At 55.8% G+C, this 16341-nt stretch overlaps 3 protein-coding genes across 9 annotated transcripts in view; 1 reads left to right on the top strand and 2 right to left on the bottom strand.

Annotated features, from left to right (window-relative positions):
• SORL1 (sortilin related receptor 1) overlaps nt 1-6348 on the bottom strand; it is a 43235-nt gene extending 36887 nt beyond the window's left edge. For both annotated transcript variants that reach the window (XM_050322783.1, XM_050322781.1), the window contains exon 1: nt 6067-6348. In XM_050322783.1, the coding sequence (XP_050178740.1) occupies nt 6067-6279 (213 nt within the window). In that variant the 5' untranslated portion in view covers nt 6280-6348. The remainder of the gene's footprint in view (nt 1-6066) is intronic.
• On the top strand, nt 75-15318 carry LOC126643989 (uncharacterized). 6 transcript variants are annotated; one of them, XM_050322787.1, is made up of 5 exons: nt 122-137; nt 345-421; nt 10453-10603; nt 14010-14162; nt 14981-15318. In XM_050322787.1, exons 1-5 carry the CDS (start codon nt 135-137, stop codon nt 15074-15076), a joined length of 480 nt encoding a protein of 159 aa, XP_050178744.1. In that variant the 5' UTR covers nt 122-134; the 3' UTR covers nt 15077-15318. The 6 variants fall into 6 exon arrangements, 5 of the variants coding, with proteins under 5 accessions (XP_050178745.1, XP_050178744.1, XP_050178743.1 ...); XM_050322788.1 differs by having other exon boundaries at nt 75-421; XM_050322786.1 differs by lacking the exons at nt 122-137; nt 345-421 and adding an exon at nt 507-531.
• Nucleotides 10233-13421, bottom strand: SC5D (sterol-C5-desaturase). The gene is made up of 5 exons (XM_050322789.1): nt 13384-13421; nt 12571-12788; nt 12306-12438; nt 11771-11871; nt 10233-11480 (listed from the first exon to the last, which is right to left on the bottom strand). Exons 2-5 carry the CDS (start codon nt 12778-12780, stop codon nt 11055-11057), a joined length of 870 nt encoding a protein of 289 aa, XP_050178746.1. The 5' UTR covers nt 12781-12788; nt 13384-13421; the 3' UTR covers nt 10233-11054.
• Nucleotides 15319-16341: the final 1023 nt, after the last annotated feature.

Consider the following 16341-nt stretch of genomic DNA (forward strand, 5'->3'; position numbering starts at 1 on the left):
TTGCTCATTTGGCAGGAGCCCTCTGTCACAGCCTCCCCTAACAGTGCACCAGCCTTCCCTGGGAACTGGTTTAACCTATGAACAGGCAGTGACTGGCGCCTAATGGAAACAGCGTTTAGCATAAATTCCACTTAATGGGGAAGTGTTTTGGTCTTTGCCAAGTGATTAAGTGTATATGAAATATGCATGAAATTCTAATTTGTCCTCCTAATATGTAAGGTGCCAAATGAAGTCCAGGAGGGGAAAACTGGAGCCAAGACACAGCAGAGGCTGCTTGTAGCTCTAGTTGAAGTAGTTAATGCTGCTAGCTTTGCTCACGCTTATGTATTTATTTTTTGTTAACAGTATCTGCCAACAAACGAATGCCCTGCAGAAACGGGATGAGGAGAAGACAGCCCCTGGAGCTGCTGCCCCAGAGCAGGTATGAGCTTCAGGCATGCAGCTGGAGTTTGAGTGCTGGCAGATGGAATGCTGTCTGGATGCTGAGATGGAAGTGCTGCCTCGCTGAGCCTAGAGAGGGGATGGCTGCTGGTAGGTGTGCAGTGTGCAGTGCTGAGCTCCTCAAGCATCTGGGGCTGGGGGGAAGCGCCCTGATCCGCATTCTTTGGCATCTGAAATACCTAAATGCCAGCTTCCCTTCCTGTCACGTCCCCCTCTGTTGATTGTGCCCAGACTGAGAGGCTGGGGCAGGATTTTGGCTGTGGAGGAGGCTCAAACCCTCGCACGTGACAAACTGCAGTGTTAGTGAAAGCCCCAGGGCTCCAGCACCTTGCAGGATGCCCAGGAGATGAGTGACTGTGGCAGGGGCACCTTGCTGGAGCTACTCCATCACCAGAGCACTCCAAATGCCAGCCCTGGAGCCCCCAGAGAGCCGCTCTGCGTGGGAAGTGTGACTTCCCCGTGCTGAAATCGCACCCTCGGCTGTGACGAACCACGAGCAGAAATACTGTGTGCTTGCTAACAGTGGTGACAAGTGACAGGACAGCAGTAGGGGCTATTCTTGGTGTGGAGTGGGCTTGGGAGCTCACTGTGTGTGCATCTCTGGGTTTGCTTTGCTGGGGATTAATGCTCCAGCCACAGGTCTGGCACCGCAGCTCACGGTTAATCAGGAGGCGTCGTACGGTGACTGCTCAGGGCTGTAAAATTGGGGGTGTGCAAAATAAAGATTCCTAGGCATCACTTGTGTGTTTTCCCATCCTGGTTACACAGCTGAAAATGGGATGCCTGTAAAAAAAAATGTTGTTCCTAGGAAATTTCTGAATAGGTGGTAGGTTATTACTAATGGTTTGGTGAGTGAGGTTTCTCAGAGAGCAAGGGGCCTCTGTGCCTGTGAGAAGCTGCTGAAACCAAGTTTTGCCATCAGCTCAGACCTTCAGGCTTCAGGGCTGCTTGCAGGGGAGGGATGGGCTAAACATTTTGTCCCCAGCAGCTGGAGGAATGAGGATGGGGCTAAAGAAAGCCACTGGTGGAAGGGGTCAGAAGCAAAGCACAGGGCTTTAAAGGGAAAGGTGCTCTCACCGTGCTCCTCATCATTCCAGCTCACTGGAAACCTCAGTGGACAAACAACAGGCCTTTTTGTCCCTGTTTCCTCTGCCTCCCCCCTGGCAAGGCTTATGCAATAGCCCAGCCTCGGGGATGAGTGTCATGGGTGGCTCCTGCATTCCCGGCACGCCGCGTTCCCCCCGTGCTCTCCCACTAAAGCTTCATTACTGCACCTTCTGCTCTGCTCCCGAGCATCTGCTTCTAGCCCTGCCATGGTATTTTAAAATACAGCCTGTGCCTGCCGTGGCGCTGCTTGTGGCTCGGACTGAAAATGCCAGGGTCTGAAATCACTGATATGAAACACGGGTGACTCATTTCGGAGAGTGCCAGGCCTGTCTTAATTTTGTTAATGCTGAAATCATCTGCTCGCGGGGCTGTTTTCTCTCTGCTACACCAACAGAGCTCTCCCTTAGCTGTTGTTTCCAGGAGAAAGGGAAAGGTAAGGGAGGGGGAAGATCAGAGCCCGGGCAGGAACCCAGAAACAAGCAGAAATAACCTGGCCCCTTAGCAAGCAGGTCCTGGAGATGGGCTCTCCTAAATTGGTGGAGGGGGAGGGATGAGATGGGAATGGAGGCTGCCCCAGCAGATTTGGCTAAGTGCTGATGAAATCCACTCCCCCATAACCAAGGCTGCAGGAGAGGTCTAAAGTGTGCCACGAGCCAGTGATTCCAGCTCTGGAAAGCTTAAGTGATGCCCCCTGGGACACCACGATCTGAGAGGGACCTGCTGAAGGGGAAACAATGGATAAAAACACAAATACCTCTCCCAGCCACCACGGTGCCAGGAGCAGGAACTGAGTGGCTTCCAGAGATCTGTGTCTCCTGGCAAGCTCGGGCAAAGAGCAAGTGCTGGGAGCAGAGAGCCTTCCCGGGATGACTGGGACAGACACAGCGATGGGGAGGGGTATCTGATAAGTGAAGGAGGAAGGATGAGGCTGGGACGTGCCATCAGCACCCAGGGCACCTCCAGAAGGTTAAAGTCTAACGTGGGAAGGGCTCTGGCAAACTAGGTCAAAATTAAGTACGGTTCAATTGCGATGCAGCGTGACTGATCCAGCGTTCCCAGGGCTGGATGGCATTTACCCTGCGAAGCACTTTCTGCCTCCTCTGCAAGGAGAAAGGCTCTCTGCCAGCCTGCATGTTGTCAGGAGGTTATCTGAGGTCTTCATCAGCACAGAGGGGTGGGCAGTGTCAAGGTCAAGCGGTGGGCTGGTGAAAGGTCACGTCACAGTAAACGGCCTGGAAATGATGAAGACTTGGTGCCACCAGCAGTGGGATATCTTTTATCCCAGCGTGGTTTAAGGCAGAGATTTGTTGTGAGTTGCGTGATTTTGGGGGTGGCTTTGGATAAACCCTTTCCAGAGAAGGGAAAGGGATGTCTGCAGGTAAAGGTTAGACCTGTATTAGCAGCTCAGCAGTGTAAATGCTCTTGGTCACTGTGCTCCCCTCTCTCACCCCTCAGACCCAGCTGGCCCAGGCTGGCCTCTTACCCCAACACTTCTCCTCACTGTGTGCTGTGGCTGAGACACAACAGTCCCTACAGAGCCTTCCCCACAGGCCCAGAGCACCCTTGGACCGTGCACACACGCAGGCAGCCAAAGTGGCCGCTTTCCTTCTCCTTGTTTGCTGCACTGAGCGAAGTCCTGGCAGGCGATGCGGCTCGTGGCTGGTTCTCACCCAGGAGACAGGATTTATGTGGGATGGTGGGGATGTTCCATGGAAATGTGAAATCCTGGAGCCAAGCCCCGTCTCCAGGTCTGAGTAGGGATGTGTAGGCAAGAGAACAGAGGCTGTTAGGGGACAGGAGGGTGGGCTCCAGATGAGTGGCTCGTGCCAGGAAGAGGAGGGCAGGGCGGTTGCTGGAAGAGGTTTAGAGAGCACCCAAGGGGCTGCAGGCAGCACTTGTCTTGCCCTGGGGGTGCTTCTCTGCTGTCAGTGGCGTCCTAGAAAAGTCCTGCCTCGTGTCAGTGCCTGCTTTGTAACAGTCTGTCCATTGTAACCCTCCCCACGAGTCCCGTGGAGGTGAGGGCCGAGCGGGCGAACAAAACCCACTCTGTCTCCGAGCTGACGGTCTCCAGAGTCGTGTGTTTGGTCTCTTGGTTGCTGCAGCTTCAGAGTCAGAAAAAAACAAGGAAAAGCCACAAAAGAATAGGGGTTTAGGCTGCTGCTCTTGTTACTTGCTGAGGATCCCAAAAGTTTTGCTGCAGCCTGCCCAGCAAGGATGGGATCGGCGGTGGGTGAGGATCCAGGTGGGGAATCCAAGTAGCATCCTGTGCTTGTGTCTGTGGAGTTTAGGGCCAGAGGGCTCTGAGCCTGTTCCTGATGGTGCTGAGTAAGCTGTGTTTGGCTCCCAAGGAGCCACCAAGGGTTTGGACTTTCTTCCTCTCCTTAGTTCCATCCCCTGGTGACATCACCCACAGCAGCAACAAGGTGAAGCTGCTTTCCTTCACCTCTGAGCTCAGCCTGGGCTCTAAGCTGTCCCACGAGCCTGTTATAGGACTGCAGTCAAGAGCCAGAGAAGGGCAGGGAGTCTCAGGCATGAGCCAGTGCCCAGCATATGGCCAAGTGACCTGCCAAACCCACGGGAGCAGGATGTGTCCCAGATAAAGGACTGCACAAGGATGCTCGGTCCAAGCACTGCCCCTTAGGATGGTGTCCCTGAGAGAGGACTGCTTTGGCTGCATGATTTTCTGCTGGGATTAGAGTGCCAGAGACTTGGGGGAGGGGGGATTGTTAGGTGCTTGTGACAAGGCACGAGACCCCCGAGCACTGAGCTGCACAGCATTCCGGCTTACTGGGCATTAGTAATTTGTGTGGTCAGATCTGTAACACAGGCTGGGACACACAGGCTCCTTCTTGTCCCTTTTGTTAAAGCAGACCCTGATTTAAAGCCCTGTGGCACTTGGGAGAACTGTTGTTTAGTGACAAACAACTCTTCCTGGTGACATACCTGGGGTTTTATTTATGTGTCCTGCCCTGAAGCAGCAGAAGGAACAGGTTCTGTTTGCTATTCTACCAGCAAAAAGCAGCTCCATTCTCCAGGCAAATCCCCTCTGAAAGCTTAAGGCAATGAGAAAAGCCCAAACAGTGGCAAACTGTTGAACTCCCACTGCTTCCCATTAGTCCTGTCCTGGATAGCGACAGGGTTACTGCACCCTCTTGGATCTGCAGCTCCATGTCCAGGTGACAGAGGCTGCTCCTGCCAAAGCAGCTCTACCTGGCAGGTGGGTTGGATGAAAGCCACGGGGAGACAGAAGGGAAAGTGCTACAAATGTCTTTCTGTAGATGAGAGACAAGTGTCATGGTATTTTTTTCTAAAATGGGGTAGCTGTGTTGTGCTAAAAACAGCCAAACGTTGAGGAGGTAGAGGAGGCGAAGCAGATTTTCAAGGGGAGGAGGAACAGCTTTTCCCTAAACAAGGGAACAGAAGGGCTTTAGGAGCAGCACCAGCCCTGTGTGTGCCCCTCCAGCAGCTCCAGGGCCAGCCCTGCCTCGTGACTGGCTCCTTCTTATCCTCCTAGTAGCAAAAAGGGGAAATTATAGGTCACCCAGAGGGAAAGCACTAACCTAGGAGGCAAATGCAAATGTCACTGAAGGTTCAAAGCCTCTCCTTGAGTGTGCCTTGTCCCTCTATGGGCTGGTTCCTCCCCCAGCAGCATTTTAGGCACATGAGGGGACACAGTGAGCAAGGAGGGTCAAGTGGGGCAGCGTAATGTTGTCGAGCATGTGGATACTCAAAAAATAGAGTAGACTCTTCAAAGCTGAAGCTTTCCATAGCAGGCACCCAAAAGTCCAAGTGTAAGTCCTCATCACCCCTAAAGTGATGGTTGCCTGGAAAAGAGGGGGTGAGGGGGAGCCTTTATGGTCCTGGCAGCAAAACTTGCCAGTGAATCGAGCCCGAATACTTTCAGAAATAGCAGTTTCTAGGTTTTCCTGCGACGAGCAACTCCTCTCCCCCTCTTTTCCAAGGATCAGTGGAGGATGGTTCAGACACGCAGCGCAGGGAGAAGGACGCGGTGCCTCACAAATAGCCATGTCCTCTCCCGGAGTCACCCTCCCTCTGCCCGGCTCTCCCAGCGCAGGGATGCTCATTCATCACGAGCATCATCCCCACGAGAGAGCTGCCGCTGCCCACCTCCCGCCCGCTCCCAGCCGCAGGGAATCGCTCCCGGCGGGGATGACCGGCCCCGCATCCCTTCGCGCGTGCCCTTGGCTGCTCCCGCCGGGAGAGCATCTCGGCCGGGGACCGCCAAGTGGAGACGCGAATGTGACGGTGCCCCCCGCGCGGGATGGCTCTGGGTGGGGGGCGGGGGGGAGAGCAGCCCCTAAAAAACCCGAATGGAGCGGCGAACGAGCTGCCGGCGAGCGCCGCACCGACCCTTCCCCACGCGGGACCCGCTCCGCCCCCCTCTCCCTGCATCCCCCCCGAGCGCTCACCCGAGGGAAGGATGGGGCGGCCGGGGGTGGGGGGTGACGGGACGCGGTGCTCGCTGCGGGGGCGGCTCGCGTGTCCCCCCGTGCTCACCTGTCCGTACACCTGGATGGGCTCGGGCGGGCGCGGCGCGGCGCGGCGGCCCCGCGGGGGCTCGGCGGGGGATGCGGCGGGGGGATGCGGGGAGCGGAGCAGCAGCAGCGGGGAGCGGGCGGCCGGCGCCGCCGGCAGCAGCAGCAGGAGCGGTAGGAGAGGCAGGAGGCGCAGGGCGGCCCGGCCAGCCCCGGCTCTGCTCCGTGTCGCCATGTTCGTGCCGCCGGGGCCGGGCGGAGCGGAGCCGGAGCCGGAGCCGAGCGGGAGCCGCGCCGCCGCCCGGAGAGAATGTGCATGGGCAGCGCTGCCGCCGAGACCCCCCCGCGGCGATGCTCGGGCCCCCTCCCCTCTCCCTTTCCCTCTTCCTCTCCTTCTCCCTTTCCCTCTTCCTCCCCGGCTCCTCTCCGGAGGATGCTCAGGTTCCTCCCCCCCACCCCGCCTTCCTCCCCGGCGGAGCGAAATAAGTTCGAGTTGATTTGTGTCAAACGGAGTGAAAAAGCGGAATGAAGCGGCCGCAGGAGTCAAGCGAATGAGATTGAAACTGTGACGGAGTAAATGAGACCGTGCTGGAGTCGGTGAAAGTGGTTGTGAGTGGCAGGACAAAGAGGAAGGGTTTCAGAGTGATGAAGAGTAGGTTTAGATTGGGTATCAGAAGAAATCCTTGGCTGTGAGGGTGGGCAGGCCCTGGCACAGGTTGCCCAGAGAAGCTGTGGCTGCCCCATCCCTGGAAGTGTCCAGGTTGGACAGGGCTTGGAGCGATCTGGGATAGTGGAAGGTGTCCCTGCCCATGGCAGGGGGTAGAACAAGATGATCTTTAAGGTCCCTTCCAACCCAAACTATTCTGGGATTCTGTGAAATAAACAAACCCATTGCAGCTGCTTCTCTCCGGGGGATGAGAGAGGTGTTCCAAAAAAAAAAAAAGCCTTGCTGTACTTTTCCCGTGCCACCCAGCTCAGGATGGGGGCCTAAAGCACCCCAGGATGAGTGGGAAGCAGCTCAGTTGCCCGTGCAAGTGTCCAGGCTGAGGTTTGATGGAATCATAGTGGTGTGAAACATAGAACCATGGCAATGTGGGCTCAGGTCCTTGCTGCTCAGAGGGTGGGCTGGGTGGATAAAGAGCTGTGTCTGCTTCTGGATGGGAAGGTGAAGGTGTGGATAGATGTCAAGAGGAGAGAGGAAAAGGCACAAATTTCACAGTTTATGTTTCTGGTAGCCCTTAGGCATCTTTATCTCAATTTCTGCCGCCTTCTCACCTGGGCAGAGCTGGGAAGGTGAGTTGTTGTCTCAACCCAGGCTGCTGGTGGGAGTGGGCAGCCAGAGACCCCCAGGGTCCCCTCCAGGCCCTCCTGTCACCTTTCCCACCTCTTGCCCTGTCCCTCCTTGGGGCTCATGTATGTGTTGGGTGTTACAGATCAGGGGTGGGAAGGGAGAACAAGGATTTGGGGCTCAAGTGACTGTGGGAGATGACAGGAGAGTTGGGCTGTGCCTGTTGCTCAGCCCCAGCTTGTCTCCCTAAACCAGAGGTGGTTTTTTGGGCATAGTCTTGCTGCTGAGAAAAGGTCTTACCTGTGTTCTGGCCTCTGGTGTCTCAGGGGTGCTGAGAACAGACTGATGGGTTCCTCTGCCTCATCTGCTGTGCACCATTCCAGAATTTCTATTGCTGTCAGGAAATCATCAGAGAAAATGGATGTGGCCCAGCAGGGAAGGAGTGGGAACCTATAAATCCCATGGACAGCCCCGAGACAGTTCTGCTCCCCCTTATTTCACTTGCTTTAATAGCAGGAATGTTGTCCAGAGCTCTCCCCGAGGTGCTTTCACCTAGAAACCCAGTTAGTGTATTTCAATTATCGAGTCAATACAATTATAAGCCCTCCTAATAAAGCTTTTAGAGGTCTTGACTCGGTGTAATGTCCCTCTGGAGGACTGGAGGTCACTGTGGGTAAGGGCAGAGTCAATGAGGGAGTTTTATTGCCTGGGAATCCCTTTAGCCAGTTTCTCTACGGAGCAGACACGGTGAGAACGACCCAAAAAGAACACAAAAATAAGGAATAGAGGAAGAACAGAACAAGAAATAGTAGGAAATGAGGAACTGGCTTTGCAGCAGTTTCTAAATGGAGGAAATGGGTGCTTGGAGGGGGGTTGCTTTCCTCCCCCCAGCCTCTGCTTGGTGCTCTGAGCAAGAAGGGTCCCCTTTTTCCCCCGTGGGATCCCTCCAGCCAGGTCAGTGTGGTGGGCATGAGGAGAGAGCTGCAGCCAGGAGCTCCCTGGTTGAAGCTGGTAAATGCTTGCAGATGAATGGCTCTTTCTTTGTGGAGGGAAACACAGGTTTCCTTTGCCAAAGGTATTTTTTGTTTCTTGAAAAGAGAGCCCGTCTCCTGCCGTAGAGGGGAGAGGGAACAGAGCAGAGTTTATTTTAAAGTCCATCTGGATTTCATCAGCAGTAAAAGCTGTGAACTCCAAGAGCAAGGCAAGGAGCCCCTGGCCCCCTGGTTTTCTTTCACCTCTTCCTTGAGACCTTTCCCTGTCTTAGCTTTGGAGATCCTGGAGGGTTTAGGGGGCTGAGGGGCTGGAACTGCCATTCCTCACAGAGAGAGAGAGGACTGAGCTGTTTAAAGGACCTGTTGTGCGTTGCTGGAGTCAGGCAGTAAAACAGGGATGCTGAAGACATTATCCCACTCATGGCACTGGCCTCAGAGCCTTCATCAGGAGTGGGTGGTGGTGTGTAGGTGTTTCCTGCAGGGCTCAGGGTTGTCACCAGAGGCATCTGATTGTTGTGCTCGTCACCTTTTGTGCCCAGGGCGTCACTGAAAATGCTGTGCAGTGTGCAGTGTGAGGCCCCACGAGCCTGCACTGCCTGCTGTGAGGGGCAGCATCGCTTGGGAGGTGAAGGGAGGGAAGCAAACACTCATTGTGGGGTGGGACGGTGAATGCTGCAGACAGAGAGACCAAGCTGGGGCTCAGGGGAAATCCACTTAGCCAGGTGAGGCACGTGGGGATGGGGGGCGTGGAACAGGAGCAGGGACACCCCACGAGTGTGCTCTGGCAGAGCTGCTCCTGCCCCACGTTGGGGTGGCGAGAAGGAGGAGGAGGAGGAGGAGGAGGAGGAGGAGGAGGAGGAGGAGGAAGGCCATCCACGCAGGTGCAGCTCCTGCGATGGCGTGTCTCGAGCAACACCTCCACCTTGTGGCAGCAGCAGCAGCACCAGGGTCCCCCCACGCCGAACAGCATCTCCCCGTGCCACAGCGCCCCGAGGCCACCGCGGAGCGTGTGTTCTGTCCCAGGGGCCTCGGCGTGGCACGTGTGGGACCGGGAGGACACGATCTCCCCTGTTCTCAGGCGTTGTGGTGTTGGGCACCACGAGTTTGATGCTATTTTATTCATAGGGGTTTACTTTCCTGAAAGGATCCCTGTGCCGAGGGGTCACCACTCGCCCCGGGGGCTGCAGGATGGAGTGCCCAGGCACTGGGCTTAGCAAAGGTGGGAGGAGGGGTTGATGACAAGTCCAGGACTCTTCCCAAGGGTTGGCCAAGGTCAGCACTGTTGTCACTGTGTTCGATCTGGGCCTGGCCTTGACCCCTGGGCAGAGCTCTGGGCTCCAGGTTAATGAGCAAACAGAGGCCAGGGGTCCTGTGCACGTGGGGAGGTGAGAGCAGAGCCTGGCCCCGGTGTGGGATGGCGCTGGCAGGACATGGGACAGCTGTCACCTGGTGGAGTGGTGTGACCTGGAGCCACACCCTGCCCAGGAATCGCAGGAGTCACCGTGCAGGGACGTGGTTATGTGTAAGGAGGTTTGGGGGAGTGGAGGTGGCTCTGGCCACTCTGACTGTGCCGCAGCTCCCACGGGCGTGGCAGGAGGATGGGCAGCCAGTGTCCCCTGTATGATTTTTGCCCAGCCAGTGCCAGGACCTTCACCCCCTTGGAGCCACACAGGGGTGTCAGCAGGGCCTCTGTGGCTCTCACCCATACCCTGAGAGTAGAGGGGTTGAGTCCCTCTGCAGGAGGAGCAGATGGGGAGGCTGCTCAGCGATACTGTCCCCAACCCTGCTCAGATAAAGAGGGGAGGGGGGGGTGCTGCACATACCTGCTGCCAGCACTGCCCAGGGTAAGCCTGCCACGGGTGTTGCAGGGGAGAAACTGGCTTCCACAGGAAGGGACCAAACAGCAGCCAAGTTGGCAAGTGAGATTTATTGAACACGGGGCGAACCCAAAGGCAGCGGGACCAGATTTCAGCAGGACACACCCAGGGCCTTCAGGAGGGCAAGCCACGAACCCTCGAGTGAGGAGAAGCCCCTGCCCCTCACATCCAGGTGTCTGTTCCTCCTCCCTCAGTGTTCTCAGGGAGCTCGAGGGACCTGCAGGACTCAAAAGTACCTCTGTGTCCTACAGGTGGGCTGTTTCTGGGCTGTGTCCCATCCACACCCCACGGGACGTCCCCAGGCGAGAGGAAGGAGGACAGCGCGTCGAGTCCCTCCGAGGAGTCCCACCGAGCCCTGGCTCATCGAGGAGCCATCAGGAGGACCCACAACACCCCCAAAAGGTGGGCATTGTTTGTTTGTTTTGTTTTTTTTTGCAAAATACAGCCTGTCCCGATGGACTCCACGATGGCAACAGCAGACAAACGGGGACCCTGCCACGAGCCGTGTTACTGTCCTATTTGTGCCACGTTATTGTCCTGTTTGTGCCATGTTATTGTTGTTGTAAAGCAGCAGCACAGCACTAAAGCAGCGCAGGGGACCTTAACAGAGATCCAAAGGTAGCTGGGAAGGGAATCAACAGGGAGAACAGGGCAGATCTGTGGTGCAGAGCGAGGCCGGATGCCGCCGTTTTGGGGTCAGGGTCGGGCTCAGCACGAATCGCCCCACGCTGGTCACACCATCAAGGACAGGGGCTCTCTGTCCGTGGGGAAACAGCCACAAGTGGCCAGGGAGGAACAGGACAAGATCCAGCCAGGGAATGTCATCCTGGAGAGGGGGCAGGCCAGGGGGAGCCTACTCGGTCTTGGAGGCCGGGAGGCCATTGGGCGCCCCGGCGTCTTTCTCCCGGAGCTTGCGCAGGTAGTCGTGGGGGCCTTTGCCCTCAAAGGACGTGGGGCTCTTGTAGGAGCCGCCAATCTTGTCCCAGAGGGTGAAATACTGCCCGTAGTTGTAGTCGAAGTACAGGTGGTGGTCGGTGTGGTGGGCGGAGCCGTTGATGACGTGCCGCAGGAACCGGGGCACGCGGTAGTCGCCGTCGTGGATGGAGATGGTCCAGACGTTGACGAAGATGTAGAGGCCCAGGTAGGTGACTTTGTGCAGGGGGAAGAGGAAGGGGTACACGTGGTAGGGCAGGCTCTGCATGAAGCCGTCGACGGGGTGGAAGGCGTGGCTGGCGAAGGGCGTCGCGATCTTCCACAGGTGGTGGGGCTTGTGGAAGCGCTGCGGGGACGGGGTGTGCCGTCAGGGTGGCCCCTTTCGAGGGAGGTGATCCCCTAAAATCCCAGATTCGCAGCCCAATGGGCTGCTCTTTGGGCCACCACCACCCAAACAGTGAGAGAGGGACACGTTCCCACCTCAGCTCCCGTCACGCTGTGGACCGAGCTGAGGTGACCGGGTCAAACTCCACCATTCCCACCCCTGGGAGGAGCAGCTTGGACACGGCCCCAGAGCAGGGCAAGGACCCTTGTCCAGGGCCTGCCACCCCATCCCACTGCCATCCCACCTCATACCTTATAGAACAGCTTGTGGTGGAGTCCCCGGTGTATCCAGTAGATGCCAAAGTCAGTGAAGAAGAGGAAGGACAGCATGCTGAGGAAGACGCCAGACCAGCCTAGGGGAGCAGGGGTGTTAGAGGGGGCACGAGTGGGCATCGAGAGGGGCAGGAGGGGGGTCAGGAAGGTGCAGTGGCCCTCGTGGTGGGAGACATGCCCCAGCTGTGTCAGGTGTTTTGGGGAGATGTGTTGAGAGGGTCAGACAGTCTCACGTGACTCAGGGAAAGCGAGTCAGGCAGGGATTGTTCAGGAGCTGCACCCAGGGAAGGGAAGGATCTCTTTTGTGGAGAGGGGTGTGCGCCAAGCAGTGGGGGCACAACCCTGAGCAAGGGTCTATGGGTGCCCCCTCATGTCGGCCTGGAGAGACCTTGGGTTTTCCACTAACAGATGGGGCAGGAGGTGCCCAGGAGGATTTTCTGGGCACGCTGCCCAGCCAGGCAGTGGGCAGAAGGTCCTGCCCTGGCAGGGGGCTGGGAGGGGGGGAGGGTCTCACCATACGGGGAGTCCTCGATGTTGTCGTAGAGCTTGCTGTAGCCCCGCACCTCGGCGAAGAACAGGGCGACCGTGGGCACGCTGATCCAGGGCAGCGAGCGCAGCGCGTAGCTGATCTCCCGGCGCACCTGGTTCTGCGGGGCGAGAGGGTTGAGAGAGGGGGCTGTGACACACAGAGGGACAACCCACGCCACGGCACGGGCCCGGTTTGGAAGAGTATGGGGCGAGGGACACTGACAGGGGGTGACACGGGGGGTGGCACCCACCTCTAGGAACTGGGGGTGCTTCTTGAGCTCGTGGTCGAAGATGAAGTAGTAGCTGAGGGTGCCGAAGAGCAGGTAGAGGGCCAGGGCGCCCAGGTTGGTGATGACGAAGAGGCTGAGGAGCTGGCGGCAGGGCTCACCCTCGGGCCACCCTGCGGGGTACACGTAGGGCGTCAGCAGGTGGTGGTCGGCGGCTTCCAGGACCAGATCCATGGTGGCTCCTGCGGGGAACAGAGAGGGCTGGAGTGACAGGAGAGCTCAGCCCTGTCTTCCCGGCCTCTGCCCAGCTCTGGGCAGCGGAGGGCTGGTCCAAAGGGCACGGATGGTGGGGTGGCAGCCAGGGTGCAGTGGTGGATTTTTTGGGAGGGGAGAGTAGGTCAGCCGCCTGTCCAGATCGCTGAGAGGCAAGTCCAGGTTATGGGGTATAAAGCACAGAAAGTGGGGGGCTCCCCTGCGTTTGCCCGCTGTTGCTGTTTTGGAGGGGGCGTGCATGACAGCATCCCATTCCGGGGACAGCGGGACGCGGGTGGCAGCAGGATGTGGGTTTTTTTTTTTTGGGGGGGGAACCAGACCTCGAGCAGCACATGGGGCACAGGGGGTCCGTTCCGTGCGCCGTGGGGCGATCCCCTGGGCGCGGAGAGCCGGGCAGGGTGGGTGGGGAAGGAAGGACGGGGGGTCAGTTTTGGGATCCGCAGGTGGCGGAAGGGGTTGGGAGCGGTGGAAACGAAACATCCCGCGGGTGTCGCAGCCGGGGAGCGGGGCCGGTGCCCCCGCCCTGTCCCCGGTGCCCCCTCCCCACATCCCCCATCCCGTTACCTGCCCGAGGGTCCCGGAGCGGCGCTTGGGGGTGGGAAAGGGGGCGTGGCCGGGGTGGGCGTGGCCGCGCCCGGTAGCGCCACGTGACGTCAGCGGGGCGGGGCCGCTCGCGCCACCGCGGGGCGGTGATGTCACCGCCAAAAAGGGGCGGGGTTTAGGAGGGTGGGTCCAAAAATTTGGGGCGGGACCCAAGGGGTTTGCTGGGCGGGGTTTTGGGGGCGGGGCGGGGCGTGCGGAGCTTCCCTGGGGATACCGGGATGAGGTTTTGGGGGTGAGGTTTTGGGTGTCCGGTGTCCCCTCCGCCGGGACATCCCTGGGGGCGGTCCGCGATGGGTGGGACCTCAAGGCTCATGCAGTGCCAGCCCCTGCCACGGGGGTGAAGCCAGAGAAGCTGTGGCTGCCCCGTCCCTGGAAGTGCCCAAGGGCAGGTGGGATGGAGCTTGGAGCAACCTGGGACGGTGGAAGTTGTCCCGTGGCAGGGGGTGGAATGAGATGAGCTTTTAACGCCCTTTTCAACCCAAACCATTTTGCCGTTCTATTTACTTTCCTCTGCACCCAGAAAACCTGAATTTTTTCCTCCCTGACGTCTTCTCCAACCTCTCAAGCTCACATTTTTCCTCCTCCAGGGCCTGGGGCAGGGACTCCAAGAGAGAAGCACAGCAAGGGCTTGGCTCAAATCATTCCTGCTCGTCTCTGCCCGGATTCCTGCAGCCATGGGGACCTCCTGCTTCAAGTGGGCAGCACAGCACTGGGAACACTTCAACCTGGAGAGCTCTAAGGTGTGTAGGTCTTTTATCAAGTCTTCTTGTGGGCCTCTATCTCAACCACCCTGGGAGGGAGGGGTGGAGTGATCCACCAAAACATATTTCTGACACCACCTCAGTCACTAAAATCAGGGGAATTAGATCTTTAGCTGGATTTTCTCCTTTTTATTCCCCAAACATGAGCAAAAAATGTTCTCCCGTGCTCAGTTTTGTTGAGATACACCAACCCCTTTGACTGCTTTCCTCGTGGATTAAGGGAACCTCCAGCCCAGAAGATTATATTTTGTTGAGGTTGTAGGCATTAGAAAAAAAAAAAGAGTTTCACAATAGGAACACTGATTCATGAGGAAATTTGAGCCCCATTTATTATTAACAGCTCTTTCAATAGTGCAGCTGCTGGTGTGTGGATGTGCTGTCATAAATATGCACAGAGCCTTGTAGTGCAAATACAAGGGAGAAAACAATTACCAGTGGGGTTTTTAGCAAGGCAGCCGAATAAAAGTTATATCTTGACCTACAATTCACTTACACCGGTAAATCTGTAGTTATTTCATTTTGAATGTACCAGCAGTGCTTACAAATGGAATTTGTAACAGTAAAAATCACCTGCAGTCAAGTCTCTTGTAACCACTTTTTTTATTTTTTCAGGTGCAGCAGAACCATTTCACTTTTGGCTTTTAAACCTTGTGCAGTTTTAAATTCCCTGGGGGGCTTTAAAATCCCTGCCAATAAAGAAATAAACCAAAGTCCAGGATGGGTTGGGTGGTCCAGGGACACTGTGGGGTATTTTAGGATGTTATTCTGTCCTAAAATAATATTTATCTCTCTAACAGGTCCTGGTCCTTCCTATCTTGGAGGCAGTCAGAGGTGGATATTCCATGTGTTGGATGCACATTTTGGAGCCAGCTGGGACAGATGCAAGATCTTGATGAGGAAAAATCCATAGCTGTCCACTGAGGAAATCCTGGCTCTCTCCTGTTCCCATCTCAGAGCAAACCATGCAGAGAGTCAGACCCTTCATTCTTCATGGAATCATCTTTATTTAACCCTTAATATAAAATAATTTCATTTTCAGGTGAGGGAAATTCTGATAGAAGTCAAAAATCAGGTTCAGCAGGGAAAAAAAAGTTTCACATTGTTATCATTTCTCAATAAAAATTATTCTGAACCAGTCTTGTTTGCTCTTCTTGCTAAAAGGGAGAGAGATTTTTATAGTTCTTGACACAGGCGTGGTTCCCACCAAAATAAATGTATTTTTCATGGTGTGATGTTCAGCAGTGTAGGGTCAGAGTCAACTGGAGTAAGACATAAATCCTAAACTTAGAGTGCAAAGCTGACAGTTTGGACTGGCTGGGTGGAAGCACCAAGAGCAGAAGAAACTTCATCTTCTGGAATCAAAAATAAGGGAAATAATTAAAAAAAATCCATACAAATGGTAAGAGCAGGGAGAAGGATCAGAGAACAAACTGGACTGGGGGGACCATGGGATTGTTGTGAGGTGAACTTGTAGAACTTCACACAGTGGATAGACTTGGGGGGTGACTTAAGATGGTCCCCAGAGAGAGAACTTGGCCCCAGGTGATCCCAATGACCCCACACTGAACTCAGGCAACCCCAGTGGCCCCAAAACAACCTAAACTAATCCAAAGTTCTCTGCAGAGATCGAATTTGACCTCACATTGACCCAAATAGCCAAGGCTAACCCCAAAGTGTCCTAGAATAACCCCAATGACCCAGAGTAACCCCAAAATGAACTCGAGTGACCCCAAAACGAACTCAATGACCCCAAAATGAACTCGAGTGACCCCAAAATGAACTCGAGTGACCCCAAAATGCCCGATTTTTGACCTAAAGTAACCCCCAAATTTTCTGCACAGAGTAAGTTTGACCTGCAGTAACCCCAATGACCCAGAGTAACCCCAAAATGAACTCAATGACCCCAAAATGAACTCAGTGACCCCAAAATGAACTCGAGTAACCCCAAAATGAACTCAATGACCCCAAAATGAACTCGAGTAACCCCAAAATGAACTCAAGTAACCCCAAAATGCCCAATTTTTGACCTAAAGTAACCCCAAAATTTTCTGCACAGAGTAAGTTTGACCTTCAGTAACCCCAATGACCTAAAGTAACCCCAAAATGAACTCAATGACCCCAAAATGAACTCAGTAACCCCAAAATGAACTCAATGACC

The sequence above is a fragment of the Myiozetetes cayanensis genome, unplaced genomic scaffold (assembly GCF_022539395.1).
Source record: "Myiozetetes cayanensis isolate MyiCay16 unplaced genomic scaffold, myiCay2020 scf29, whole genome shotgun sequence".
NCBI classification, from domain to species: Eukaryota; Metazoa; Chordata; class Aves; order Passeriformes; family Tyrannidae; genus Myiozetetes; species Myiozetetes cayanensis.